This window comes from Xiphophorus hellerii, chromosome 14 (assembly GCF_003331165.1).
Source record: "Xiphophorus hellerii strain 12219 chromosome 14, Xiphophorus_hellerii-4.1, whole genome shotgun sequence".
NCBI lineage: Eukaryota > Metazoa > Chordata > Actinopteri > Cyprinodontiformes > Poeciliidae > Xiphophorus > Xiphophorus hellerii.
In genome coordinates, this window is record NC_045685.1 from 1,952,849 (window position 1) to 1,980,628 (window position 27,780).

The 27,780-nt window shown below is 38.8% G+C and overlaps 2 protein-coding genes across 3 annotated transcripts in view; both read right to left on the minus strand.

Moving 5' to 3' along the window:
• Positions 1-2,368, minus strand: part of mta2 (metastasis associated 1 family, member 2) — a 31,338-nt gene extending 28,970 nt beyond the window's left edge. The window contains exon 1 of the mRNA XM_032583222.1: positions 1,952-2,368. Coding sequence (XP_032439113.1) covers positions 1,952-1,979 — 28 coding nt within the window. The 5' untranslated portion in view covers positions 1,980-2,368. The remainder of the gene's footprint in view (positions 1-1,951) is intronic.
• A 383-nt stretch (positions 2,369-2,751) lies between these two features.
• eml3 (EMAP like 3) overlaps positions 2,752-27,780 on the minus strand; it is a 49,185-nt gene continuing 24,156 nt past the window's right edge. For both annotated transcript variants that reach the window (XM_032583198.1, XM_032583199.1), the window contains 20 exons: positions 26,976-27,086; positions 26,755-26,783; positions 21,540-21,575; positions 20,453-20,573; positions 19,302-19,451; positions 17,436-17,505; positions 16,653-16,769; positions 15,279-15,374; positions 12,544-12,678; positions 11,276-11,414; positions 10,882-11,033; positions 10,650-10,775; positions 10,378-10,509; positions 9,369-9,436; positions 8,427-8,515; positions 7,913-8,010; positions 5,212-5,299; positions 4,910-5,008; positions 4,700-4,830; positions 2,752-4,181 (listed from right to left, as the gene is read on the minus strand). In XM_032583198.1, the coding sequence (XP_032439089.1) occupies positions 3,975-4,181; positions 4,700-4,830; positions 4,910-5,008; positions 5,212-5,299; positions 7,913-8,010; positions 8,427-8,515; positions 9,369-9,436; positions 10,378-10,509; positions 10,650-10,775; positions 10,882-11,033; positions 11,276-11,414; positions 12,544-12,678; positions 15,279-15,374; positions 16,653-16,769; positions 17,436-17,505; positions 19,302-19,451; positions 20,453-20,573; positions 21,540-21,575; positions 26,755-26,783; positions 26,976-27,086 (2,194 nt within the window). In that variant the 3' untranslated portion in view covers positions 2,752-3,974. The remainder of the gene's footprint in view (positions 4,182-4,699; positions 4,831-4,909; positions 5,009-5,211; positions 5,300-7,912; positions 8,011-8,426; positions 8,516-9,368; positions 9,437-10,377; positions 10,510-10,649; positions 10,776-10,881; positions 11,034-11,275; positions 11,415-12,543; positions 12,679-15,278; positions 15,375-16,652; positions 16,770-17,435; positions 17,506-19,301; positions 19,452-20,452; positions 20,574-21,539; positions 21,576-26,754; positions 26,784-26,975; positions 27,087-27,780) is intronic.

Sequence of the window (27,780 nt, forward strand, 5' to 3'; positions counted from 1 at the left end):
ACAAAGCAACTGCATGAAAAATAAAAAGTACTCCAAACAGTACTGTTAAAAGCTACGCGGATAAAAAAGGATGCTAGCCAAATGACAGCTACAAGTTTGTGTCCCTTCACAATGCTCATGTTTACTCCCCAGTACTGACGAGGAAGCCTTCAGAAGTACCAAACATGATTCGGTATGTACAGCATTTCTGCTCACATACACCTTTCATTCAGTGGGATTTTACACACGCCATTATTCTAATGAGAAAGCTTCCCAACACGGAAATTGGAACATGTATTCGGGTATTTTGCAAGTATATAATGTACAGAATATAACATAACTCCGAGTGTTCAGCTGACCAAATTCTATTATTAAAGTTATGTGAGATTTAAACTATTCTACTTCAAGCCATTTTTAAAAAATAACGTTCAGTCTGTACCATCAGGTGGCTGTAAGCTAACTAATTTTAGCATTCACTATCAACTTTGCTAGCGTAACAAATGAAGCGGTATGGCGAAGCCAAGCTAGCTGCTACTGACCCCGCGAGGTTCTGGCTTTTTAGCGGCTAATGCTAATAGCATGGAATTTCCATTTTCACTCTCCAACATTAGCGCCAGTTTAAAAATTATTCCGCGAATGTCCAACTACATGAGCAATAAGCTTTCCGAGGTGTCATATCTGAGTCCGTAATTAGTTTTTTCCCCCAAAACTTTTCAGAGAACAGTTCACGGAACCCGACAACAATCCGCCGTGGGATATTTGTTGAGACAACTATGTAGCCGGGATATAGCATTAATGTTTGTAAAAGTTGCATGTTTCATCTATGGTGTAACATTAAGCAACTGTATTAGATATATTGATTAAAAAGGTTAATATATTTATTTGCAAAACCCCATTACAATCGTATGATTCAATAGATTGTGGCGTTCTTTCAAACCAAACTTGAGGCACGAAGGCTAAGTGACATTGAAGTCGGCATCTGATCCGAAGTTTCAGACCCAGGGCTGTTGCACGGATTTTAGGGATTCTGGACTATTTCTAATGAGAAATAATCAACTTAGTTAAGTCAGGGCTGTGCTGGATTACTCTACTTTGCCTGAAAATTATTTTACACACAGTATTTGATTAGAGAAACTTCCCTTGTTATTTTTTTAAGGTGGAAAATACCAATGTTATAGCTATTTTGGCATAAATTTACAGTAGGGTCCTGCATGCAATCAGTTAATTTTTAGTCAAGTCAAATGTTGTTTACAGACACTTTCATACAGTTTGTAATAACCTCATTCTCTTTATGACAACATATATGCAATGTTTTATTTTGCATTGGAAATCACATTTAATATTAAATCCATCTGAAAACTCTTAGAATGTTTAAGACTGGACAGAATTAATCTACTCTTTATTCTTTTAAATGCTTCAAAACACAAAGATTCCAGGATTTAAAGTTTTAAAGGACCTGATCTATTGCCAACATACAATAAACACCATTAATATTAGATGCGGATGAGTCAAGCATAGTTGGAAAATATTATGTTATTTATTAAAGCAATCCATTCCAGGTTTGACCTGTCCAAGAACTGTACCTTTAAAACTAGATTATTTATTTTCATGTATGTTTACAAAAATTGTGTTTAAAGAACCTTTAGACCGTGCCAAACAAGTCAGTTTAAGTTAGGCCTTTCAGATTTAGAATTAGACCTGATCTCTTTCAGTCCTGTTCTCTAAAAGAGCAGATTTTTACTCAAGTGTCTAATCGGTATATATGAATCTAAAGCTAACTTCAGCATCATCGAAAGCTAGGCTATAGCTAGCTTGAGTTAGCAGCTAACCGAATAGACAGCTAGCGGCTAGCCACCTGGATGTCGAAAACGAACAATCACATCGTGTGCGTGTATGTGTGTGTGAGTGTGTGTGTGAGGCAAGAGGGGGGGGGGGGGGGGGGGGGGTCTCAAATATATAAACCATTCCTTACCTCCCACTCGGTACATATTGGCCGCCATCCTCTTGCAACCTGTATTAAAATCAATTCCAGGGTATTCCCCGCTTGGGTAAAAAATATCGACGGCTTCTCTTTTATTCCTTCATTTATCTCAGACACCCCCGCCGCGAAACAAAGCCGGCTCCGGGCTCAAGCCGAGCTGTGGCGGGTAAAAAAGTTAAAAGTTTCCCTTAGTAAAGCTCCGGAGATAGTCCCCAAAAAACAGAAGTATCCTCTTTTCTTCGGCCCCTCAGACGACCTTCTCCTCTTCTTCACTCACTCATTCACACGCAGCTAGCCTGTCTCTTACTCCACTCTTCCTCCCATCCTCCGCTCCAAGCTTCATCCTCCTCTTCTTCACCTCCGCTTCAGCACACACACACTCGCACACGGAACACTCACTCACAGGTCCCCTCCGACAGTGCGCGAATCGTCATCTTCGGCTATTGTCGACAATCTCCGGCAGAACCCACAACTTTTTTCATTGGGTCCTGGTTAGTTAAGAACCTGACCTTTGGCATGAATGAGTAAGAAACAGGGCATTCCTTGCAAAAATATTTGAAAAATATGCTTATTAAGACTTGATTAATTATTTTGTAATGAGTCTTCTAAAAAAAAGTATAAGTGAAGAGTGTAGATAACAAAACCCAGTTCATATAACAGAATTTTTGACTGCAATTTATTTCCCACAGTGAACCTAAAATATTTTGCATTGCTTTGTCTTTAAACACAAGTACACTAAAAACTTCTGGTAAATTTAGTGTTGTATTGCAATACAAAGCTTTAATCAAACATAAGGGATACACCAAAACCTTAAGCTTTATGTGTTTTCATTCTACATACTAAAATAAATATTTCTATGCCTTTAGGAATAGATATCACAAAAAATCCTACAATCAAGATGAACTTTCTATTAATTTTGTTTAGACATCAATTTCAAATCTTTCATATAACATTTCAGCCAGAGCTGATGTTACATTTTAACATGTTTTATAATTTATACATTATTTGTGTTTTCAAGAAAAACTGCTAGTTGTAACACAACACGTTCAGTATTTATAGACACCCTTACACATTTCAGTCAGATATGGTGATGAACCCTTTTAACAAATGAAACATTATCTGCTTTACATCTGTTTGGCTGTTAAAAAAAATCTGTCTGTCTGTTTACAATTACAAGTCAAGAAATTTCAGCCAGATCAGAAGTTCAGTTTTAAAAATGAAACCCTGGTAATAAAGTTATTGTTTGTATTTCCCACTATAACCATACAGAATAATATTAATACAAAAATTTTATCAACCAACTTTCAGTTTTCATAGAGATTCTCTACAAAGTTTAGTTTCGTTTTAAAGGTACAGCTCACATTAAAAGGGTCAACACTGCCCCCTAATGACAGCTAAATAATAACACAACTTTCAGGTTTTATTTTTTGTTTGTATTAATAATCAATACAAAAATAAAAGAAAACATTTACTACAAGTGATAATATTCAAGTACACTGATCTAAGGTCACAGAAATGAATGAATTAGTAAAATAAGCAGGGTTCGTGTTGACAGGAGTTGTTCTCCATCTTGTTTCATAAATGCACAGAAACAGCCAACACTGGTCACTTCTGTTTAAAGTACAAAAATATAGAAGAGCATTTCTATGGGCACTATGGCATACTGTATGTTATAATGCAACACATAAACTCAACACAACTAAAACAGGCATGTTCACAGAAACTATAAGGTAATAACAGTCACATTATGCACCACTCAACACACATGCTAACTTTCCTCACCACTTACACATCAGAATGCAAAAGATTCTGTTACACGTGTCAGTTTCAGATGGATTTATGAAGTTATGGTAGGAGGTTAAAATGGACATTTTCCCCTGAAGAGAATTCCTCTGTACTCATGAGACTGACTGCAGTGGTGCAGCAGAGGCTAAATGAAGCTGAGCACTGATTAGCCTCAGTGGCTGTGAGCAGACAGCTTCCCTCCCTTCACTGGCAGCACCAGCAGCTCCGCCTAGCTGGCTGGAGGCTCCGGAGAGCTGGTGGAGGTGGAGCTGGCAGAGGCCAGTGTCTCCCTGCTTTCTCCCACCCCACCTCTGGTCATCTTCCACTGCAGGATGCAGGTATCCTTCCCCCCAATGGAAAGAAGGTGGGAGTCATTGTGGGTGAAGCAGACGTTGGTTACGTGACTCCCGTGGCCCTCGTACTTGTAACTTGGTGCCTGGGGAAGGGATCGGACAATGAAGAGAGGTTGCCAACGAAGCCCTAATTAATCCCTTGTTTTCCTCAATGTAGGACACACTTTTTGAAATCCTGTCGTCGCATGGTGACAATGCCGAATAAGATTATACTCATGTACTAGTGCTTGTTTCTAGTGTCAAGTTTATTTTTCTATGTACACTTCAGAATTTTTGCCAGAAACGACTATTAGTTCCTGAAGCCTGTTCTAAAAGCTGTGAAGACCACTTCTTTCAATCAGGCAGGCAATGGGTGGTGGCAAATATTTTCAGTTTGTGTTCTTTGATTATGGGTATTATTTCATTTCACACTATTATTGTCTTGTTTGAATTTAATTGTACATCTGTGTTTTTTTTTATCTGTGAAAGGTGCAATAGAATTAAAGTTTTCTTACTTAAACTGAATTAGTAAACGTGACTGACTCATTAGACCTGCAGTCCAAATAAAAAGTCTTTCGATGTAGAGTGACTGTGAAATGAAGGATGACTGTGCCAGCAGTACCTTAGGCTTAGGGCAGGGGTACTGGAAGAGGTGGACCTTGCAGAAGTCATCGGCCACTGCTACCACCCTCTCATTGTGGGAGCGACACAGGGCGTTGATGTCTGTTCCGTCTGAGCCCTCCAACCACACACCTGCAAACCACAGTGTATCCCTTATGTTTGATTATCCCAACGCCACGTTTACTTGCAGAGTGTGTTTGATGCTTCTCACCTATGACATGGAAACCCAGCACACAAGTGAAAGAGGCCCATTCTCTGTCTTTGCTCTCAAAGCGGTTCCTCAACAGCTTGCATCCTCCTGCAATGTCCCCTATTAAAACATGTTAAGAGAAGTTAAGTAGGCTCTATAATAACAATAATAAGATGTGTTCCTAGTGGTTCAAGCCTTTCCACCTTATGGTCTGCAGTTACTTTAGCTGATCACTACTACACATTTTTTCCTGGTGTAATAATAGAAGTTTTTTTTTTCAGTTTATAACATCCGTAGCTGCACAATTCTGGATGTGTACTTACAGTAGAGGATCTCATAGTCGCCTGAATTTGACACAATGTAACAGCTGTCTTTGGACCAGTCAAGGTGAGTTATGAAGCTGGAATGTCCCTAATAAAAAAAGACAGATATGATTGTAGATTATTTTATTCTGCAGTTTTCTTTTTCTTAATAAAGAAAATGTCATTAGAAACATTAATATAAGTATGGATTTATCTCAGTATATCTGTGTCGACATTTTGACTTGGTCCCTCCAAACTTCTGGTCTGGTGAAAAGAGCTCAGAAACTTCTGCATTTTTACATCTGATGAGAGGAGCAAACCTCCCCCCTCCCTTCCTCATCACTTCCTACAGAGGGACAGTAGAGAGCAAACTGACCAGCAGAATCCCAGTCTGGTTTGTGGCATATAACACCTCTGACTGGCAACGTATACAGAGAGTGGCGAGGACAGCAGAGAGAATCATCAGGACTGAGCTTCCTTCCATCCTTGACACCGCTTCCAGTCACTGCCTGACCAGGGCTCGGCCAATTTCAAAAGATTTCTCCCACCCTCACCATAGTCTGTTCTCCCTGCTGCCCTCTGATCAAAGGTTCAACAGCTTCAACTGCAGAACAACCAGATTCCACAACAGCTTCATCCCTCATGCCATAAGACTATTAAACTCCCATTAATCCTTTTATTGTATGTATTATATTAATTAATTCATTTTATTTTATTTTTTGAGCATTGCAACTAAATTTCACTCAATATGTACATGTTAAATGGACAGATGGATGACAATAAAAAGTCTATGTCTCACTGAAACATTGATCCATTTCACTTATTCTTTGAAAAATGCATTGCACATAGAGTGAAAAACTATTCTTTTCCATCCATCCATTTTCTAACACCCTTGTCCTGGAGTAACCTCATAACATTGGAACCTCAAAACATTGTCCTGAGCCGTATGCAACAAAATTTCGTTCTGTATACACCCTGTGCATGCAAAATGACAATAAAGTCAGTCTAAGTCTAAGTCTTGTCCCTAGTGGAGTCAGGAGGGGTGCTGGTGCCTATCTCCAGCGAGACATTTCAGGCAAGAGGCGGGGTCACCCTGGACAGGTCGCAGGGCAACACAGAGACAGACAGGACAAACAACCATCAACCATGCACGCACACACTCACACCTAGAATTTAGACTCAGAGAGACCAATTTACCTGGCAGTCATGTTTTTGGATTGTGGGAGGAAGCCGGAGTACCCGGAGAGAACCCATCATGCACAGGGAGAACATGCAAACTCCATGCAGAAAGACCCCTTGCCGGAAATCGAACCCGGGAACTTCTTGCTGCAAGGCAACAGTGCTACCAACTGTGCCACTGTGTTTTCTTTTAATATTCATAAATATCTTTGCATTATTATACAGCAAATGAAAATGAAAAATTCAGGCAAGAATAGACCAGTCAGGACCAGACTCATAAAGAAATATCTTTAATGTCGAGATGTTATGTTATGATGTTATGGACTACACAATCATGGGGAAGACCGATGATTTGACAACTTTTCAGCAGACGCTGACGTCCTTCACTAGGAGAATAAGCTACAAAATGTCATTTCTAAGGATGTTGGCTGTTCAGTGTGCAGCATATTACTGGAAAGTAGAGTATAAGGAAAAGTGTGTCAGAAAAAGTTGAATAAGTGCTCACTTGAAAGGATTGTACAGTTAATTCTATTCAAATGTTTGTGTGAGATGCCTATGGCGTGGAGCACAGCTGCAGTCAGAGCTTCAAAGGCACATGAATCCAGGACATGGGCTGCAGCTGTCACATTCCTTATGGTAGTCACTCCTGAAGCATCTTACCTGGGCTGAGGACCACAAGAACTGGGATATTGCTCAGATGTGTAAAGTCTTCTCAGATGAAATTAAAAATTGCATTTCATCCGGAAATGCCAAGGTCTGGAGGAAGACTGGATAGGAACAGAATCCATGTTGCTTGAAGTCCAGTGTGAAGTTTCTACAGTCAGTGAAGGTTTGGAGCTTTATGTCATCTGCTGCTTTTGGTATGTTGGGTTTTAGCAAGTCAAGAGTAAGTGCAGCCTTCTACCAGCAATCTATGACACCCTCTGCTGACAAGGTTTATAGAGTTTTCATTTTCCAGCAGAATTTGTCAACGGCCCAACACTGCTAAAAGTACCACGTTAATCACTGTGGTAACACCAGAAAACTGGTCTGATCTAATATAGAATCTATGGGCTGTTGTCAAGAAGAAATGACAGACACCAGAACCGACAGCAGTAGCAGCAGATTGGTGAAGGCTGCTACCAAGGTAACCTGGGCTTGTTGCACACCTCAGCAGAACCACAGGCTGATGCCTCCATGCCTCGCTGCATTAATGCAGTCATACACGCAAAAGAACCCGAATCCCAACAATTGAGAGCATATGCTGTACAGTACATGGCAAAACCACATTTCAGTACTTAAAAATATTATTTTCATTGGTCTTTATCTCGCTTTGTAAGTGGTACAGAGCAAATTTTCAAATTTCTAGACAAAATAATTTTTGGTTTTATTAGCTATAAGCCACAATCATCAAAATTAACAAATGCTTAAAGTGTATCACTTTGTCAGTAAGGATTCAAAACTATAGATGTGTTTCACATACTAATTGAATTAAAGAAAGAACTTAAATAAAAGTCTCACTTCTTCCTGCTTATTATGATACACATGCATGAATGTAACTCACATTACACCTTCCGAAGCGACTGTAGCGGCGGCCACTCTCTGTCACGCTGTAGATGTAGATGAAGTTGTCGTGAGAGCCTACAGCTAAAAAGCGTCCGTCTGAAGACACAAGAAGCCATTACTTCAGCTAAAGAGGACTTCCACTGTTTTTCACGTTATTCCTCCTTTCTTCAATTATGTACAGAGAAGAAAATGAAAAAAACAAAATAAAAAAAAACACAGACTTAACTAAATGTGTGTTTATATTCTATCGTTTTTTCCCTCAAAAGCAATTTTTTTAGTTTTCTATTTTAAAAAAATACATGTTCAAAAATCACACAGAAAAGTCATACATTTAATTTTGTGTTGAATTTTGAGGAAAGAGATTAATTTAATACAATTTGGAATAAGACAGTGGAAAAAATAAAGAGCTGTGAATATTTTCCAGATGCACAGAAAGTACTGAAACATTGTGATATGTATTACATTCTTTAAAAAAAAAAAAAAAAAAAGTGTAATTTCTGCAGATGGCATACCTGGTGAATATCTCATGACTGATAGCTGTTCATTCCCATCTATGAATTCAGAAATCACCTCCTTGGTTACCAAGTCGAGGACAACCCACCTGTCAGTTACAAGGAGAAGCAGACGGTCAGGGAGCTGCCAGGTTAAACATGCACTGTTGTTGCTAACTAATCCAAGGTGAAGCTCTTTTTGTTACATTGTACAAAAAGAGCAATTTGTACTGCAACACACTCCACATTTATTGACAGTGGAATGTCCCACATTTATTGACACACTCAACATTTTTGACAGCTTGATAAAGGTGTGTAAAACGCCTTCAACTAAATGAATGAATGACAAATATAATTTAGAATTCATGTCTCAGTACACTCCTTCTGTAGACAGGTGCCTGAGGGTGCAGCCCTGCAGGGTGTCACCCTTTTGTTAAATAAATTACACTGCCTGGCCAAAAGAAAATTGCCAAATGGATGTAACTAAGCAAATAGGAACAAGCCTCCTATTGGATAATTGCTGCATGGTTCAGCTGGCAACAAGTTATTTAGCCCCAACTGGTGCAATGAGTTGCTTCTCATTTTTGGTCGTGGAAAAGATGTCAGTCCGTTTGAGAAGGGTCAAATCATTGGCATGCATCAAACAGAGAAATATCTAAGGAATTTTCAGAAAATACTAAAATTGGGTTGAAAACTCTCCAGCGCATTATTAAAAACTGGACCCATTGTCTTTGTGGAAGAAATGTGGCCGGAAAAAAATCCTTAATGATTGTGATCGTTCCCCCAGGATTGGGAATCAAACCACAGACAGCTGAGCTTAGGACTAATAGCCTCCGTAGAGCGACTGCTCTACTTCGAACTCTGCACTGTCCCTATTGCAGCTATTTTAGATGATTTTAATGTGAACAGCAGAACTTCATATTATTGTTGCATAATTATTATTTTGTATTTGTGTTGCATTACCTTCCTGTGCTGAGGCCAACAGACACAACCGATCCACTGGGGCAGAAATCAGCACACAACCCATACTCCTGTCAGTGACAAACACATCCATTTAATCTTTGTTGGATAAATGCAGTTTGTCTGTAAAAGCAAAATTGGGACATTTTCTAGACTGCAGTAAAACCTTCAGTCTGCATATCTTTCTGTTTATCTCAGGACGCTTCATTAGCTTTAAAAGAATAACTAAATAAAAAGAGCCCAATTTTCCATGTGTTTTTGCTCTGGCACAAACTGATCAGCTAACTTCCTTTCAATAGAGTCCTCATCTATTATCAATAGAGGTGACACTGTTAAAGAGTCCAGCTGAAATCCCTTCACCAGTCAAGTCAGCACTCTGTTTGTTTTAAAGCAAACATATATGCCCCTAAAACTGTTTGAACAACTACAAAGACTGATTTGGTTGCAACAAAGATTGCAACCAAATCAGTCTTCTTTTTTTTTGAAATAATCAAGCATATCTGGGTTATGTTACTTAGATTAAATAGTGTTAAAGTCTCCAGACGGCCAGAGAACACAGGAAGCACAAGAACATCATTCTAAAGAGTATTGAAGCACAGAGCTCAGCTTGCTCAGGAATAATCACTCATATATCTAATTTTATGAAACCCTAACAAATTTATGCTCACCTCCATATGCTCAGCACTTGTTGTGTCTAATGTAGGACCCTAGCATTCTATTTATTAATTCAGCTACTGATCATTTGTCCATATGGGGGCGCTCACAGACTGTGCATAGAGCATTGAATTGTGAGAAAAAGTAATCAAATTTAGCATAAAGTAAATAACTCCAAATGAACTAATTCAATCTAAACATGCAGACCAATTTCAATTCAATTACATGCATTCCAGTTCAACCAGATATTCCAGAAAATCTGCAGATTAATAAGATGCTATAAAAAAAAATCCTTTGTTGTGCATGAGTTTAAAAAACAGAGCTAAAGTCTGGTAGAAGTAGAAGAAGTGATTCTTACCTCGAGGGTGATACACCAGTCCAGGTTGTGTTCCTCTGTGTTCCACAAACACACCTGCCTGTCATGGCTACAGGAGAGGAAGATGTTCTGAGAGGGGTGAGTAGCAAGACCCCACATCTCATCTAAATGACCCTGAGACATACAGAGAGAGAGAAAGGCTGAAAATTAAAATTTCTTCCCTCCTGCTGCAGTAACAGCTGATCTGAACTGCTTGGTCCATTCACCTCAAGTATGCAAACAGAGCAAAAGGAAAAGGCAGATTATGAACATACCTGAACTATGGCAACAAACCCATCAGAGAAAGATCCTCTGAGGATTGCATTTCGGGTTGTACCAACCAAAAGTCCTTCATCATCCACAACTGCAACGGTGCGGACAGCCCCAAACTTTTCTGGAATCTGGACATAACGTCCCAGTTAGTTCCAACATTCCAGGCATTTCCCTCCCATGAGGAGGATGCTTCACACACCTGATGTAACACAGACACACACAGTTGCAGATCACCTCACACTCTCTCTCCGGAGCCAGGTCGGCACTCCAGCGGATGATCTTGCGGTCCTTTCCCCCTCCACTGAGCAGAGCTCCACACTTCAGGGTGCACAGGGTAAACACACTGCCTTCGTGTGCTTTGATTGGTCGCACAATCTGGTAGGTTTCTGTTTGGAAAGCAAAATGGGAAAGGAAAAGGTCAGGTCAAAGCTATATGGATTATTTTATACAGTTCATATTATGCTATGACTTTAAATAACATAATATATATAAGACTGAAATCAGTGTGACTTTAGGATACTAATATCAAACTGAATTTGGTAAGGTTCTCCTGCATTTTTTAGTTTTCAAGATTAGCAGACAAGGTTTTATAGCCAGAATTTTCCTGTTAGCATGTTAACACACTGACCTTTGGCCCCTTTACCAAGTGTTTTGGTATCTGCAGCAGACTTCGCCCATGGCAGGATGTTGCCTTCAGAGTCTCCGGTCAGAACATCTCCAGTTAGGCTGAACACAAAGCAGTGGATGAACTTGGGCTTCTTGTATTTCTGTAAATAAGAAAAAAAACAACTTTTAAAAGCAACTTTTTGACTGAGAGTTGGTTTTATTTTAATTTGCCAAAGACAATGACAATTAGAGCTTTTTGTTTTATTTCTCCCCTCAAAGTCAGAAGTTTCCTATGCCTCATCTTAGGAAAGCCCAAAAGATGATGTCATGACTTTGTAGGCTTCTGATAGGTTACTGCATAGCATTTCAGGTAAATAAAGCTACACCTGTGGCCAGAGTTCAAACTAACTGTCTACTTGTGTGGCATTGTAACAAAATGAAACCAAATGGGCCAGAAGTGTGGTCTTCCATTAGTCTGCTTCTCCCAGATGTCTGCATACGGCACGTTCATCTCTTGGAGACGTGTCCTGTGGTGTGATGACACCAAAGTTCATGACCATGTAGGTCCATCATTACACTTAGAGGAAAAGCAGGAAGCTCAGTTGTAAAGTTTTGCTATAGGAGGGACTGGTGCACTTCACAAAACAGATGGCTTTGTATGTAAATAGTATTGCTGTCAATTGATTAGAAGTTTTTTTTATCAGATTAATCACACTCTGTGATTAATCTCAATACCTAGCTTTATAAGCTTGATATATAAATATACAGGCAGAGTAGTTCTTACAGGAGTCGTGCAGAGGGGGAACCCCAGTAATGTTTCTCCCAGTACTCAACAGCAACTAAGGGAAACATACTCAGTTTCCCTTAGTGCACATGTAGTAGCACACTTAGGGTGCACAGGGTAAACACACTGCCTCAGTGCACATGCTACATGTAGTAGCATGTGCACTAAGATCTAAACATGACAAGTTGACAGTGTCATTTAATGTGACAGACGGTGATAAAAAAGTTACCATACATTTTTATACAGGCTTGAAGTTTTGTATTATTGTCCTTGTTGATGAAATGAATCTGTTCAAAATGGTCCTGATGTGTCATACATCCTCTTTTAGACATGAATAATGTTTGCTTTAATTTTCAGTTCCCTTGAAAGGGGCTTCCCGCTTCCCCATTCAGGCTCAAAATGAGGAAGCTGCAAACAAGATGAAAGCTCTCGCTCATCACCAACCACTAACACAGAAAACCTATCAGGACGACGTGACCGGAGACAAGCGGAAATCTGAGCCTTACTCCGAAGATGCCTTGTTTCTTGGTGAACTGCCCTGCACTGAGTGTCCAGAAGTAGACGTGGGATTTCCCACAGGTGATGATGTTGTTACTGTCACTGGGGTTGAAGTCCACATCAAACACAGCCTCATTGGTCGTCTGCACACAGGAACACAGGCAGGTTCAGCTCAACTACAGCAGAGGGACACTGAGGGTCGGTCAAGTCTTCACAGAGTGAAATGCAGCAAAATCAAACATCAAGCATACAAGTTTGGTGATGGGATCTGTACTGATGTAAATGTGGAGTTTCCTAAACTTTTTTCAGATCAAAGTAAAACCTGCCACCGTTGAATGAAAGCCAAAAAACATGTTTAGAGTTCACCACTAGCAAAAAAGTGAAGTTGGAAAAACCTAAAACATGCAGAAAAATTGGCCCTAATGGCCACTGACGTCAAACACAGAATTATTGTAGCGGGGGTTCTTGTCAGACGAGGCCAAATCAGGACTTTTTGACCAGTGGGGGAAGTGATGGAAATCCAGTACATCATGTTGATGAGACTAAACCCACTGTGAAACATGGTGGTGGCAGTTTTCTACTCCCATTTCATTTCTTATAAAAGGGAGTAGAAAATTTATCAGGTTTACTTATAACACAGCAATGGAGGTACAGCAATGGCCTACAGTATAGTATATTAATGTGTTAGAATGGCCTATTCAAAGCTCAAAACTTCAATAATATTGAGAATTTGTAGTAGGATGTTCTCCATCTAGTCTGATGTAATTATTTTGCAGAAGGGTGGGCAGTCTGTGGATATGCAAAGCTGGTAGAGTCAGAACAGACCTGCAGATGTAACTAAAGAAATGCCCAATAAAAAACATGCATGCATGTGGTTGTTATGTGACAATCTGAGAGATTTTAAGGGTCTGAATAATTTTGAGAAGAGCACAAAAAAAACAGTTAAAGATGTAATTTCTCCACTCAGCTTATAAAGAAAAGAACAGTAGAGATTGCAGTAAAATGCCACACAAAAAGCCTCATTCATGCAGGGAAGAATGTGGTGACGAAATGAGAGAGGGTGGACGTTTGCCGTCTCTCTGTGCTGTAACTCAAAGGACGGCTCCAGTGTTGGACTGCAGTCACAGGCAGGGAGACTCTTTTAGATCATGTACATTTTTCAACACCAAACTATAAACACACACATATTCACACAAAGAATTCGCTAAATATTTATAGAGTTGCCATGACAGCAATGCAGAAAAATGACTCCCAAGAAAGTTGAGTAGTTTGGGGCAAAAAGCCCATTTAAACAGAGCAGAGCCCCCTCTCCATCAGCAGGCTGCAATATGCCATCACCCTCATCTCTCTGGAGACGGAGGTCATTTATAAAGCACCAACACATTCCAATCACTTTATTTTACACGCACAAAACTTTGCGACTCTTTCAGATTCTGTTTGAAGATGGATGGATGTCAGAGTTTAACATCCTAAAGTGATTCAACCATTACATGGGATGGTTGCCAACATGGGTGTGAATTTTATGTCATTGAAACCCATTAGACATATTTCAACTGACAGAACACTTAACATGTTCATTACCCTGGTTTGTTCTGCGTAAAAAGATCTCAAATTCATCCATGCCAAACTGGATAAATGCCAGGGTGGAATTCAAGAAATCACTTGACAGGCTGCAGAGAAAGAGCCTGCACAGTTGAAGAAGTTTGTTGACCTGAGTCACACCTTGATAAACAAAACCATTATAGACAATAAGATAATAGAAAAGAAAAACTTAAATAAGAGGTGATGTAATTCTCGTGAGATGGCTTATTTCCTTTCTGCATTGTGAGGACGAATTGAACTGCCCAAAGTGTGCTTCGTTTTGCATTTCTGCAAGTGTCTCTTAAATGTTTGGCTTTACAAGTGTGATATGAGATTCTGCAGTCTGAGACGATAAAAAAAGGATTTGGAGAAAAAAAAGCAATGACTGAACTAAACAAATACTTTGCAAGGATATTCAGTTTGATCAGGTTAATGTTGCTTACCAGCAGTGGCGGTTCTAGACCAGATGTACTTAGGGACCAGTTTTATTTTAATGGGGGCACAGAACAAAAGAACAAAACAAAAACAGTATAATATTTCATTGTTTGATAAATGAAGCCAAAGAGCCACTTGCAGCTCCAGAGTTTCAGACTTCCTGATCTAGCAGATGAAAACTGTGATCTTATCTTGGTATGGCTCAAGCTAAAACTGCAACACCTTAATGTTCATTATTAATACACAAATTATTGTAAAATGTAAAGGATGAATTAGTTATGGTTTCTGTACCAGTACATTTCATCATATGGCATGTATTTAGTATTATCTCTTCAGTCACGGGAGTTGGCCCATGCTTATCAACTGCTATTTTATCTTCAGCAAGTAAAGGTAAATGTAATTTAGGACCTGAAAAACCACCAAACTTGATAAGTAACAAGAAAAAAAAGATCGTAAGGAAATATGGAAACCTAGAATAAAAAGTAACAACTAAACATTGTGTTTAGTGTGATCCTTCCAAAACAAGCTCCTAGAGTTAGAGAGATATTCTCAGGGGTTAGAGAGCGAGATCTAAAAGTGGTTATCCAATTTTTGGCAGATGATTCTCTAACTTACTCGCCCTTAAGAAAGAGTGGACATGTTTGGATGAGTTGCTGCAGTGACTCTGAGATATCAAAGCCTGGACTGGTGGAAAATGAAGCTTAACTTCACCGTGTTCTTTGCTTACCTTAATCTCTGCGTGCTTGGTCCCCTTGGTGCAATCCCACACAGACAGTATGTGTTCATTAGAGTCATCAATCACACAAAGGAAAGTTCCAGAGTCCTAAATTGTTGATTCAAAACAAGAAAATACATCATAAGTATGAAACGGTTTCAAGATCACAAACATGCCTGAAAACTCAGATTTGAATTTATTCCTCTTTTGACTTTTGTAAATATTGGTTTGTGTGTTTTTCAAAAGTTGTGTTTGTATATGTGTATTCATCTGTTTGAACAAATCCTGAGTTTGTCCAACTTTTTAGCTGAGACCTGGCACAAGCAAAGATTCAGAAATGTCCTGTCCTTTTCTGCGGGAACATGTAGATTTTGGAGAGCAAATACTCTGCAGAAATCTCTGTCACATAATATATTAATATATTTTTTACTGTTGCTGTTTTTTGCCACAGTCAATTTATCTTTGATTAATTTCAGCCCACACATCACTCATATGACAACGAGGACATTCTTTGTGCTGTGCTTAGTTTTCATTCCAATAGGATGAAAACTGTCACCATGCAGAACTGGGGTTCAATCCCATCAGGTCTGGTTGATCAAAGATGTTCTTTTTTATTTTACACACATAGCTTAGTTTTACACAAATTGTATTTTATAATGGAGCTTTTTAGAGCCTTCCCACTGTTGGAGTGGAGATCATTGTGACTTGAACATTTCTAAGTAGCTCACTATCTGAAAAGTGTGGGCAGACTAGGTTCTCTACAGTCAGACTCAAGACTAGTACAAGAAGAACTCGACAGAATTGCATCAGTGAAGCAAAAATGCTTCACTGATGCATTTTTGCTAGACTGTATCACATTCTGACACTCAAAGCATGATCTTTTCATATATCTTTGGATGTTAAAAGTACAGTAGATATTGATATTTTGTTCAAACAAATAAAATGATCCTCGTTTTTATACAACTAATCCTCTGCTAACTCACACTCGCACATTGACTTAGTCTCTGCCACGCTAACTCAAACTATTTTGCAGCAGCAATAGTGTTGTTGTTTGTTTTTCTTTGTATTTTTTGTTAAATGTGTTTTGATATTCACCTTATGCCATAATTAAAATTTCTAATTCCATTGGCAAGAAGTGCAAACTTTCAGGCTTCCTTTTTTCCTCCCATTGTCATGGCGAATTATGGATTAATGAGGACGTCTACACGCTTGCTCATGTTCAACTCCAAAGTAATTTGACACAGAACATTTCACCAGTTAAAGGACATTTCTTTTAAACATATATATCATGCAATCCTGATCGACATGACAACATCAAGACATTAGTCTGAGCAAATTCAAAGTAAAGAGCAGTTTACAGTTACAATGTAAACTAAAACAACTTACAGCAATTGAGAATGCCAACGATCCCATTCCCACTCCCCTCTGGAAGGTTCCAAGCCCTATTTGCTGCAGGGTGACTAGGGTAGTAGAGTCCCATATATGAACACATGCCTGCATTGGCTAAAATAAAACATAAAAACATATCATCTACAGAGCAGAACAGATCAGATCAAACTTTATTGTCCCCTAAGGAGCAATTTGCTTTTCAGACAGCAAGGACAATCACAGATAAATACATAACATAAGGGGAAAAAATATACACCACGCAGCATCCATATAGCATAAAGAACAATTATATTTATTTTATTTAAGGCAAAGATTTATTCAAATTCCCATGTATGATATATTACTAAATATTCCTGATTGCTAGACACAGGCTCAAGAGCACAGAAAGGAAAGGCGAGTAGAAGGGCAGCATGTTTCTTCCAGTCTCTTACATAGGAAGCAGTGTTTGAAGCAGATCACATAGCACTGACACAGGACAATGCAACATCAGCCATGACAGGGTTGCTATTGGTCAGTGATGACCTCGGCAGACATACAAAGACCTCATCTGTTCAACAAACATGCAGAAAGTATCTGATGTCCACTCCGGTGCATACAGTAACTGAGCCTCATGATATATTTCTGTCAGTATGTTATTCCAGATAAATTTTTAGGAGTCATTATAAAGTCTGCACCTGCTGGATTTCACGATTTTGAAATGTACCAATTAATTAAATGTATTGTTTTCATTCATGTGTTGTTTTCAGCGTCATCCAATCTTACTGCAACAGCAGTCGTTACCTTTCCATCTTTATCCACGCCGGCTGTCTGTCCAGATGCCACTCGAACATTGTCAGGATGAACAGCAAGACTGCAGAAAAGCAGTTTATTTCAAAACTTTTAGAAAAGAATCCAGAGGAGAAGAGAGAACAAAAATAAGTGCATATGTAGTGACTCGTGTCTGTATAATAACATGTTTTCACCACAATGAAAACATGCTATTATACAGATAAATTGTATAGTTTGTGTCACGTATTTGAGAATGTTCGTCATAGAGCGGTAATTGGTGGCTCTGCTCTACGGGGCTCTGGATGGGACAAAGTACCTGTCACCGTCATTACAAATGGATTGGAAACTTTAGCATCAAGAACGCATCAGTGAAAGCAATAATAGGATGTAGTGTGCCATATTATTGCACAGTTGATTCTGATGAAGTATTGGACAGTTTATATTCTTAAATTAATTGCACCGCCAACAGGGATAAATTAAAACTTGATGAGGACAATCCTCAGTCAGAAGCTCTGATATCCAACCAGATCACTGATGTGGTTGTTCATCATAAACCACATCAGTTTTTAATGTCAGAATGAATTCTCAAGCTGTTCAGGCTGCAGAAAGTTTCTGCTTTACAGAAAAACTCCTTAACCTTCAACATGCTGCTCTCCACAGCACATGTCATGTGACCAAATTTGAATCGAAAGACAATAAGAGATGCATCATCCAAGAGCTATTTTACAGCTGAGAGCAAAACACTCTCATATATTAGTTTTATTATTACATCACACAATCATAACACGCCAAGCCCAAACAGGCTTACAGGAAACCTCATCTAAATAAAGAAATAGAATCCAGTTCATAAGCTGAAGGTCATATGAGTTAACATTCATTCTGCTGTTGTGAGGCTATCTGAAGCTCATGAAGCCAATGATCGCAAAAATTCTAAATCATTTCAGAGCCTGACAAAGATCAGATTATCTCTATCATTCCTTGAAATATGAAAAACTAGGACTGAAAGAGGACAAACTTCCCTTTCTCATGATGACAGCAATGCTTGTCTGCACATCCACTTATTATTATTATAGGGAGATTATCTTAGTAAAGTGATTTAACAGCTTGTTTAGATTTTTTTCCCTCCAACTTCACTAAAACCAAATAATAATCTGCTGCTTGTTCTCAAACAAATAGATTAGATCACAAATCTCTACAAATAGTTTCAGATCTGGAAGAAACATTTTTTACAGCCTATTTTTATGTCATCCCCTGGCACTCTGTTAGTACTTCAGTAAGGTCATAAAGAGAATAATCAGTGTGATAACACATTTAGAAGCAATCTACATTTTCAGCATTTCAGTCTTTCTTCAGAGAACAGGACTGACTCCTTGTCCAGGGTAAATGCTGCCTGGCTAAGCAAGACAATGACGCTACCGGTCAGCTGCCATCGCAGGTCGTCTAGCATGCAGACATGCTGTTGGAAATGGTTTCCAATGGTCTGACATGACACTCGGGTGCCAGGAGTTCAGAGGCATCCATCATGCAGTTCCACCGGGAACTGATCACAGTGAAGTGGTTATCAGTGTGGGATGTGGCTAAAGGTCATCCACTTCTCTGCCTTTCTGTGACTCTGCCAGTCTCTGTATCTCTGTTGAAACTAGCTGTTGAAACTGAAACTCTAAGCTCAGCAATCTGAGAATGTTCACCTGTAAAGGCTATAGTACAATTAAGGTTCATCCTGAAACTTTGCCTAAATCAAGCCAAGCATTCTTTGCTTCTTGCGAGAAATACATGCTGTCAACATGGAAGAACACAGAATATCACTCCATGTCAAGTCAAATTAAGAGAACAAAGTTTTTCTTGAACATACGCAGAGGATTGTTTAGTTTTACTGACCATCGGACAGAGTCGGTGTGTTTGCGGTAGTGGCGCTGCATGCGGTTCTTGATGTGATAGAGAACAATGACACAAGCAATGAAGTAAACCGCTTCACCAGATGGAAGGAAGAATAAGTTAGCACGGCAGTCCCGTCCCCGGTAACCATAGCTACGGACAGGGTTAAGGTGGGAACACTTACATTTTGCAATGCAACAATACATATGATAAACCATTCACATATTTATCACAATGTTTAAATTGGGAGCTGTACTTTAGATAAATAAAAACTACTCTAAGTTAATTAATGACACAGACTCTTATGCTTAATAAAATCTAGACTTTTTACACATCAACTATAGGAAGGCTGATGTACCTAAAATTAAATTCATCATCCCTTTGATGATGAACTGAGGTCTGCTGTATCCTTTATATGTTGCAATAAGAAGCATAGTTGCAAAGAAATCCTCCAGGCTTGTCTCCACTCTTCCTAAACTTTGTGAGTGAATGTTTTAACGTTTCAACAAACCAAAACTTGCAGGCCACAACTATGAAAAAAAAACAAAACATACTTGGCACATTATACTGTTACTATGGGTTACTTCTGCAGGTTTTGGCAAAATACATGGCATTATGAACAGCTCCCAAAACCAGTCAGGTTGGATGGAAGAAGAAGAGGGATTTACATTTTTTAGCATCACAAAATATATAAATATTTAACTGAGGAATAACTTCACATATATGAGATTTGGGGAACAAAGTATTGAGGGCAAACCTAAATACAGTATGATGGGGCATGATGACGAACTGTCAAAGATTTGATCAAAAGATTCTTCATAAGTGCTTTGGATTAAGGGTGTGTACACTGGTGTGTATCCTGTTTTTTGCAATTGCTTTGATTCCCGATTGATTTGCTAGGGTTCTGTTAGAACTATACAGGACATATGTTACATTAAAGCTGGAAAAAATTGTAAAATTACATGATTTTTACCTCAGAAAAACCTGTATTTACATTGTACACTTTTTACATCCTTTGTATGAGAGCAGTTCTTTCCACAGCATCATATCTTTCATCCATCAACGGAGTGAAAGAAACCAGGTGTGAATGTAACACAAGCCCAATAACATAAACACACAGCGGAGCACCATGTGGCCCTCCTGTGGAAGGATACACCCAGTCCAGCTCCAGTCTCTCTGAAGGCAGCTCCATCTTCAGGTTGTCATAGTTCTGGATGTTGGATGGGACGTACATGGTGATGGGTCGGCCACGGATGAACATTTTAATTGACTGTTCTGGATAAGATAATAGAGAGATAAGATGAACTTTATTGTGCAGACGGAAATTTGTCTCGTGTACACACTCTGGATGCTGCATAACCCAAAACCATGACCATCGTATTACAGCCACACATAAAACCCACTTTCATAATGAATCTATTTCAAGAGTAATAACTACGTAAAAGAAGAACGACTCAAGAACACAAGAAAAAAAAAAAAAATCACACTATAAAACCTCTTGTGGCTTTGCTCTTATCTGGATGCTATTGTCTGATGACATTAATTAAAGACATTAATGGACTCAGGCATCTAGTAATGTTTTCTAACATTAACAGAATTAGGTATTGAAACTGTTTCTCAAATATTTCAATCCCCATGAAAAAGAATTTACGGGCATGCAGTGGTGGCGTAGTGGTTAGCGCGACCCATGTTTGGAGGCCTTGAGTCCTTGACGCGGCCGTTGCAGGTTCGACTCCCGGACCCGGCGATATTTGCCACATGTCTTCCCCCCTCTACTTCCCCCTTTCCTGTCAGCCTACTTTCATATAAGGGACACTAGAGCCCACAAAAGACCCCCTGGAGGGGTAAAAAAAAAAAAAAGGATTTACATAAATTCAGCAATGTCATCTTCACAATTCAGATTCATTTCTCCATAGGCAGCTCTTCTGTTTAGTTCAAATTAACAACATATCTAAAGGGTAGAAATGCTTTGCAGAAACTACATTTTGCATCACTTTGACTGCATGATCACAGTATGTACAAAGATGTTCTAGCCTCATCTATTATTCTATTTTTTTTAGAAATTAATAAACGTTTCTATCCATTGTAGAGTTGTGGGGTGTAGTTTAAAAAAAGGAGGCTAAAAAGGGATTTGAACTCAATGTGGACAGTAGAATACCATAAAGGAGTGAATATTTTAAAAGGCTTTGTTTGCTTCCCTCTGTGCAGAACGAGAGCTGTATTATGTCATTTCTGGTGTACCTTGGCTGTAAGTTCCTCTTCTTGAGCCGGGTGAACCTATGTGCACAAGAATGCAAAAACTTAGCATCAAAAAAATTTAGTTTACAAAAATAAGCTTTAAACATCAGTTGATTGTAAATCTTAGCTGACCTAACATGGAAATATCTGTAACACACTCTCATGTATTAGCAGTAACTTCCTGCTAAACAGAACATCTTAAATGTGACTAAGCAGAGAAACTGCTGGTGCCAAGACCAGATTTACTAAGCGTGTTGCGCTTATAATTCATCTGCTATGAAATTCTTGAGAAGTGAGTCCATTTTATATGGCAGCCAGTTATTAGCAGACAAATATGGTCAAATATGGTTACTTTTTATCTGAGCTGAGCTCTTTAAAGCAGTTCTTCACTTCCCAATTAATTAACAATAGCTGATTTAAGACAGCCCACTAACAAATTTACACAAAAACATTGATGTGCAAGCAGGCCAACTGACTAGTAATTTCTTTTTGTAAAATACTGTTTCTTAGGAAATAGACCAATACAAAGCGGTGCATGATTATGAAGTGGATGGAAAATGTACTTTTTCAAACATGAGTAGGAAAACCTTCCACTCCAATACAGTGCAATGTAAAGTGAATATAAAGTATAAATCTAGCCATTCTGTTTCTGTGAAGGCCACAGAAGTTTGACAGAAAACATTAGAATGGTGAAATGTGTTGCAGACACGTGAATGATGCAAACTCTAAAGCATACAAGCACAACAGAACAAATACAACAGAAAACACTGAAAATACAAAATGCTGCAATCACAGACAGTAGAAACAAAAACCAACAATCAAAGAAAAATGCTTAAACTGCTGACAAATTGCTGCAACCACAGGAAGCAAAGGGGAAAATGCCACAAATAGCAAAGCCATAAACTCGCTCCACAACACAGAAATGCTCCAGACCTCTAGGGGGAATCGACCACCAAATCATATGGGACCAGACCTTCAAAGACAGGATGTCCAGAAGAAAGAAGGAGGAATATGTAGGAAATGATAGCTACTCTAGACTCCCGGTAGTGATCTGGAGGACTTCATTTTTGTGGAGCCAGTTTTCCATCATTAATGAAGAAAAGACATCACTAAGGCCAAAGAACACAACAGTAAGAGAGGACTGCAAATGTTACAAGACATGGTCATCAGAAGCAGCTAAGAAACTGACGGTAACTCTGGAGGAGTTGGTTTAGATCAAAGCATATTCACGTTTTGGAAAGTCCCAGTCAAAATCTAGACCTAAATTTAGTAGGTGAGAGTTTGTGGGAATTGCAAGTAAAAGGGGAAACTTTCTGGATAAAGGAGATACACCCCAAAATAACTTCAGGCAGTGCTGGTGCCTGTTACTCAGAGAGCTGAATGGAACACACAGCGTTAGAACAACTTCCTTCAAGTCATCTGCATACATAGTGAAGTTAGTATGCTTCACTATGAATTATCCTTAGAACATCGAGGGCATTGTTCAGATGACACATGAGTTACATTCCAGACGGAAAGTCAAAGGTTCAGTATGACCTCCAATTCACCAAGTGATGATCTGCCTCACAGTGAGAACCTGAAACCTTCATTTCCCACAATTCACCGACTTCCTCTGGAAGAGAAATGGGCCCTCACTGTTCACTGTTGCCAATGTCAACAGAAGAGACCTTCCTAAAAGAAATACTTTCTTTGCTCTATTGTGATCCAAACCAAAACTTGCTTTCAAGACGAGGAGCTCAAGACGAGGTCATAGTGAAAACATAAAAACGCAACCTACACTGCAGAGCTAACCATCCATCAACCTGCCATGTAAGCTGGAGCAGGAGTGGCACTCGGCTAACCACAGTGGATATGATTCCAGTGCTGCACCCACAGCCTGTCTCCATTCCCAGCATCTCGTATGGAAAGGAGCAAGTTAGCAAGTTGGGGTGGTTGAAATTCTCAGTAAGTGACATAACTGAGACATTTCTCTGGATTTGGAACAGATTACAACTCTTCACTCAGTTATTTTTGGTACAGATGCTAACTTACTGGCTGCTGAATTAAGAGAGTCACTTCACTCTCAAACTACAATCAACAAAAGAAATTCTATTAATATCTTAACCAACAGTAGCAAGATCCTTGAATTAGAAAATCTTAAAAAATATATGTGTTTATACTGCATCAGCCTGTGAAGACATACATTGCTGAATAATTGTTTAAAATCCTAACCAAAATCTTTGTCTAAATTACCCATCATGAATTAGGACGTTTGTATATGGGGAAGGTTTTAGGTCGGAATTCTTTAGGCAAAAGGTTTGTGTGCATTTTCGCTCTCTATTAGTGGTTGTAAAATGTCCAAATACAGGCAGAAGGTAGGCAATCTCCAACCTCCAAAAATAAAGAACTCAAGATAAAAAAAACAAAAAAAAGCAAACAGTATAGAGATAAAGCACTGACCATACTTATTACTAAATGGAGAGCGGCTGGTCTGTTATTGGACAGTGTGTATCAGTTTCTTCAGCTCATGTGCAAAACTTACAAAAATATTCCAGCTTTTGTGCTTTTGTGTTCTGAATATCCTCAACTGGTCTTCAAGCTGACACTAACGATGTTCCCATCAACAATTTTTTATGTGCATTTTGAAGTATCATATTAGGAAAAGTTGATGAAACAGCAACATCTGAAATAAATTCCTCAATTTTGCAAAAAAAGAAAAAAACGGCAAGACAATTGTATTCAAACCCAGGTAGTAACACTAGCAACACTGTACAAAATGATTTGTATAAACTTTGTACAAGTTCAACACTCTCTTTGGTAGAGTATTAGTTTGAAGCAAATAAAGATTATCCTGATGTATGCCTCGAACCATTTGTTCCTAATCTTCTTCATCAATTTTTTTCTAGAAGCCGTTTGTTCATGTCTTTCCAGACAGACAGAAGTGACTTCTTTGTCACAACCAAAGATGCACAACCTTCGCTTACGCCTTAGTTATGGTAATAAAATGTATTTATGAGGGGCTAAATTAAAACAATATACATATTTTCTTTCAAACAGCTTGATGGTTTGTAGATCCCACATTTGTAATATGAATATTTTAGGCTTTTATTGTTTTTTGTTTCTTAAGATTCTGACAGACTGCCGCTTAAAAAGGGCAGATTCTAACCATAGTCAAAGAAACTGCGTTAACCACAAGTATGGTTGGGAGGGAAACTCTTTTTTATTTTTTTCTTAAACAAATGACTATGTGCTTAGTTGAGTGACAAGCTACCTGAATGCAAGTTCAGAAGTATAGTTCAACTCCAGGCTCACTAACACACTACTAGTACAATAATGAATAAATATGGTTCTGATCCACTAGAGTTCCAGTTTATGAATCGCATCAACAAAAAGCTGAGAAGATGGAATTAGGCCCAGGTCAACATACTATCCATACCACTTCAGCATTTTTACATTACAAACAATAACATCATTGTAAGTCACTGGGAAATTAACTAAGAGTAACAAACAAAAATAAATACAAAAAAAATAAAACATTAAATCCTCAAGAAAAAGAAAGGGAACAATTTTTTTCTTTACAAATAATATAAGTCTTTTGTGTATTTTAATAAAATCCCAATGGGTTAAATCTTTGTAAAAACAACTTTCACTCCACATCAATTCATCAAATTCAAAAATACTTTACTAATTATAGAGGGATATTAAATCCAGTCGTCTTCACAGAGTCTTTTGTCTCTATTCATTTTGCCTTAAAATTTCTCCCTGGCAAAACAGTACAGATAGGATGAAGCTTCCTTGTCTTTACTGCACAAACGCATCAACACAACATGATGCTGCCACTATCATATTTAACTCTAGGCCTGGTGTTTTCAGAGTGAAACTCAGTGTTACTTTCAAAGGAGTTTTTGCTGTAAGTCTGCTTGATAAATGCAACGACTTCTCTGTGCGCCGTCACCCAGAGACGGCTGACAGACAGACGAGGTGGAGAACAGAGCTGTGATGCTGGAGGCTGTTCAGAGGGGGATCTCTCTGCATTCGACAGTCTGTACTGAGAGAGATGTGGATTTTCTCATGGATCTTCTGAGAGACAGCAGGATCTGGACCGAACTGTGGCGAGTCGTGACAGGATACGGCTGGCAGCAAGGTGCCTGATTTAAAATATTACTGACTTTTTAGTTTTCGGTGGGCCCACCAATCAGAATGAGTGATGTACAGCTATTTACTTTAACTGACACCTAAGAATTTTTATTTGTGTTTGGAACTGTTCAATATATTTTGGTTTAAATCTAACTGAGCCTTAAAAAAAAGAAAAAAAAGAAATCGAAAGTCTGTTTCTGGTGCCTAAATTTGTTCATCAGAAAATATTCTATTTTAGGGTAATAACCTCTCTTATTTCTAACTTTCCAGCCAAATACATAATCTCTGGTGATTATTGTTAGTTTTATTTCATCCTATGTATATCCTACAAAATGTGTATGTGAGATTTGATTTTGAAGTTTGTTAAATAAATACCGTAACTACAAAGTCTCATTATTAGTAGCTCAGGTAGAATTAAGTTGAGATATAATATATAGATACTGTATGTGAATATGTGAACAGATCAATGTACAATGTACACAATCTACAACTTTCTACAACTAAGTAGTAGAAAAACAAAAAATATATTATGAAGGAAAATAATTCAGAGCAAAAATATAGAGCAAATCTGTCTCTAGAGGTTGTTTTCCAATCATTCAACAATCTGAACGTGGCTTTAATTTACTAAGATAATAAATGTTTATCATTTTGTCAGTAATATTTCACAATTTTATTGTGGAATGATGGACTTTAAATGATTGGATAAGGACTTTATGACCACTCACAGATTAATATGTAACAAAGCTGCTTGTCGAAGATCATTGCTGATGTCTTCCCTACTTGGCATTGTGACAAGGCACACCTGTATGCTCCGCAGCTGCCAGCTGCCAACTGCCAACACTCCTGCTGTAATGGAGGTGGTCCCACCTGCTGATGATCAATTCATTCACTAGCAGCACCAGGTTGCTACTGAAGCAGCAAGGGTGTACTTAGTTTTTAGACATGTTTCTATTTTGGCTCTATTTTGTGTTTTCTTTTTCACATGAGGTTAGATTAGATTTAGGACATAATCATGTTTATGTCTTGTCATCTATAAACCAATGAACAGAAACAGGGTGTACTTTGGAAAGGTACATGCAACAAAAGCGTTTCACAGGCTTACCTGCACTGGCTATCAGCTCCTTCGCCCGGCTGTGGAGAGAGAACACACCCAGGTGACACACATGAAACCACTTCATGAGAACACGATGTGGATCTGTCAGCATCCTCTTATAGAAAGGGAGTCTTATGTTAAATTTACACAATTAGCATCCCAACCAACTGCCTTTTGCAGAGGACATGTGAGCGACGATGTGGTAGCAGCTGTAAGTAATGGCGGCGTACCTCTCCAGGCTGGGGGAGCGGGTCAGCAGGTTGGCAGAAGACGCTGCCTTCTTGTCCAGACGCTTCCTTTGCCTCTCTGGGTTCGCCAGCTTCTCGCTGTTTCTACGAACCCTACAGCGGCACAATGCAAACAATGAGCCTTCAAATGAAACCGCTTACACTGTAATTCCACAAATAGGGTTAGAATTTTCCCCAATGGAGGCATGCAAGGGGGTTACAGGCATGCTAAGACAGAAACGTGAACAGCTGTTGTAATTTGATGTAATTTAATCCGGTTTGATAAGAGCTTGTTACAAAAAGTCAGCGAGAAGACATGTTGATCAGAGCTGATCAGCATAAGGTCAAGGCAAGTTTATTAAAGCAAAACGGAAAAGAATTTTGCAGCTTTTAGTTTGACAAAAGTTATCAGAAACTCTCCTGCCTCAATAGTCCGGGTCATGTCCTTCTGAAGAAACTCCCTCACTGAGTGGACCTTGTGCTCTTCATTTTCAGATTTCAGGTGAGAATGAGGAATGATTTGGCCCTGTCAGTGGCCCGTTTGGTCCTCGCATTAGCTGGAAGGCAGATTGTCTCTCACACACAAGTCTAGAATATTTTTGCTCTGCAGAATGCACAGTAGAGATGGCATAAAATTCACATCACGATGTCTTTCGTGAAAACCATTTTTCCAACTGTGTTCATGGCAATTTGGATGCAAATACGAAAAAAGGCTATGTTCTTTACATCTTTCAAACTACTGGTATGTGTTCAGTCCGTTTTAACTTTAAAAATGTGGATTCGATTTAAACGTCCTCCTGTCACATGT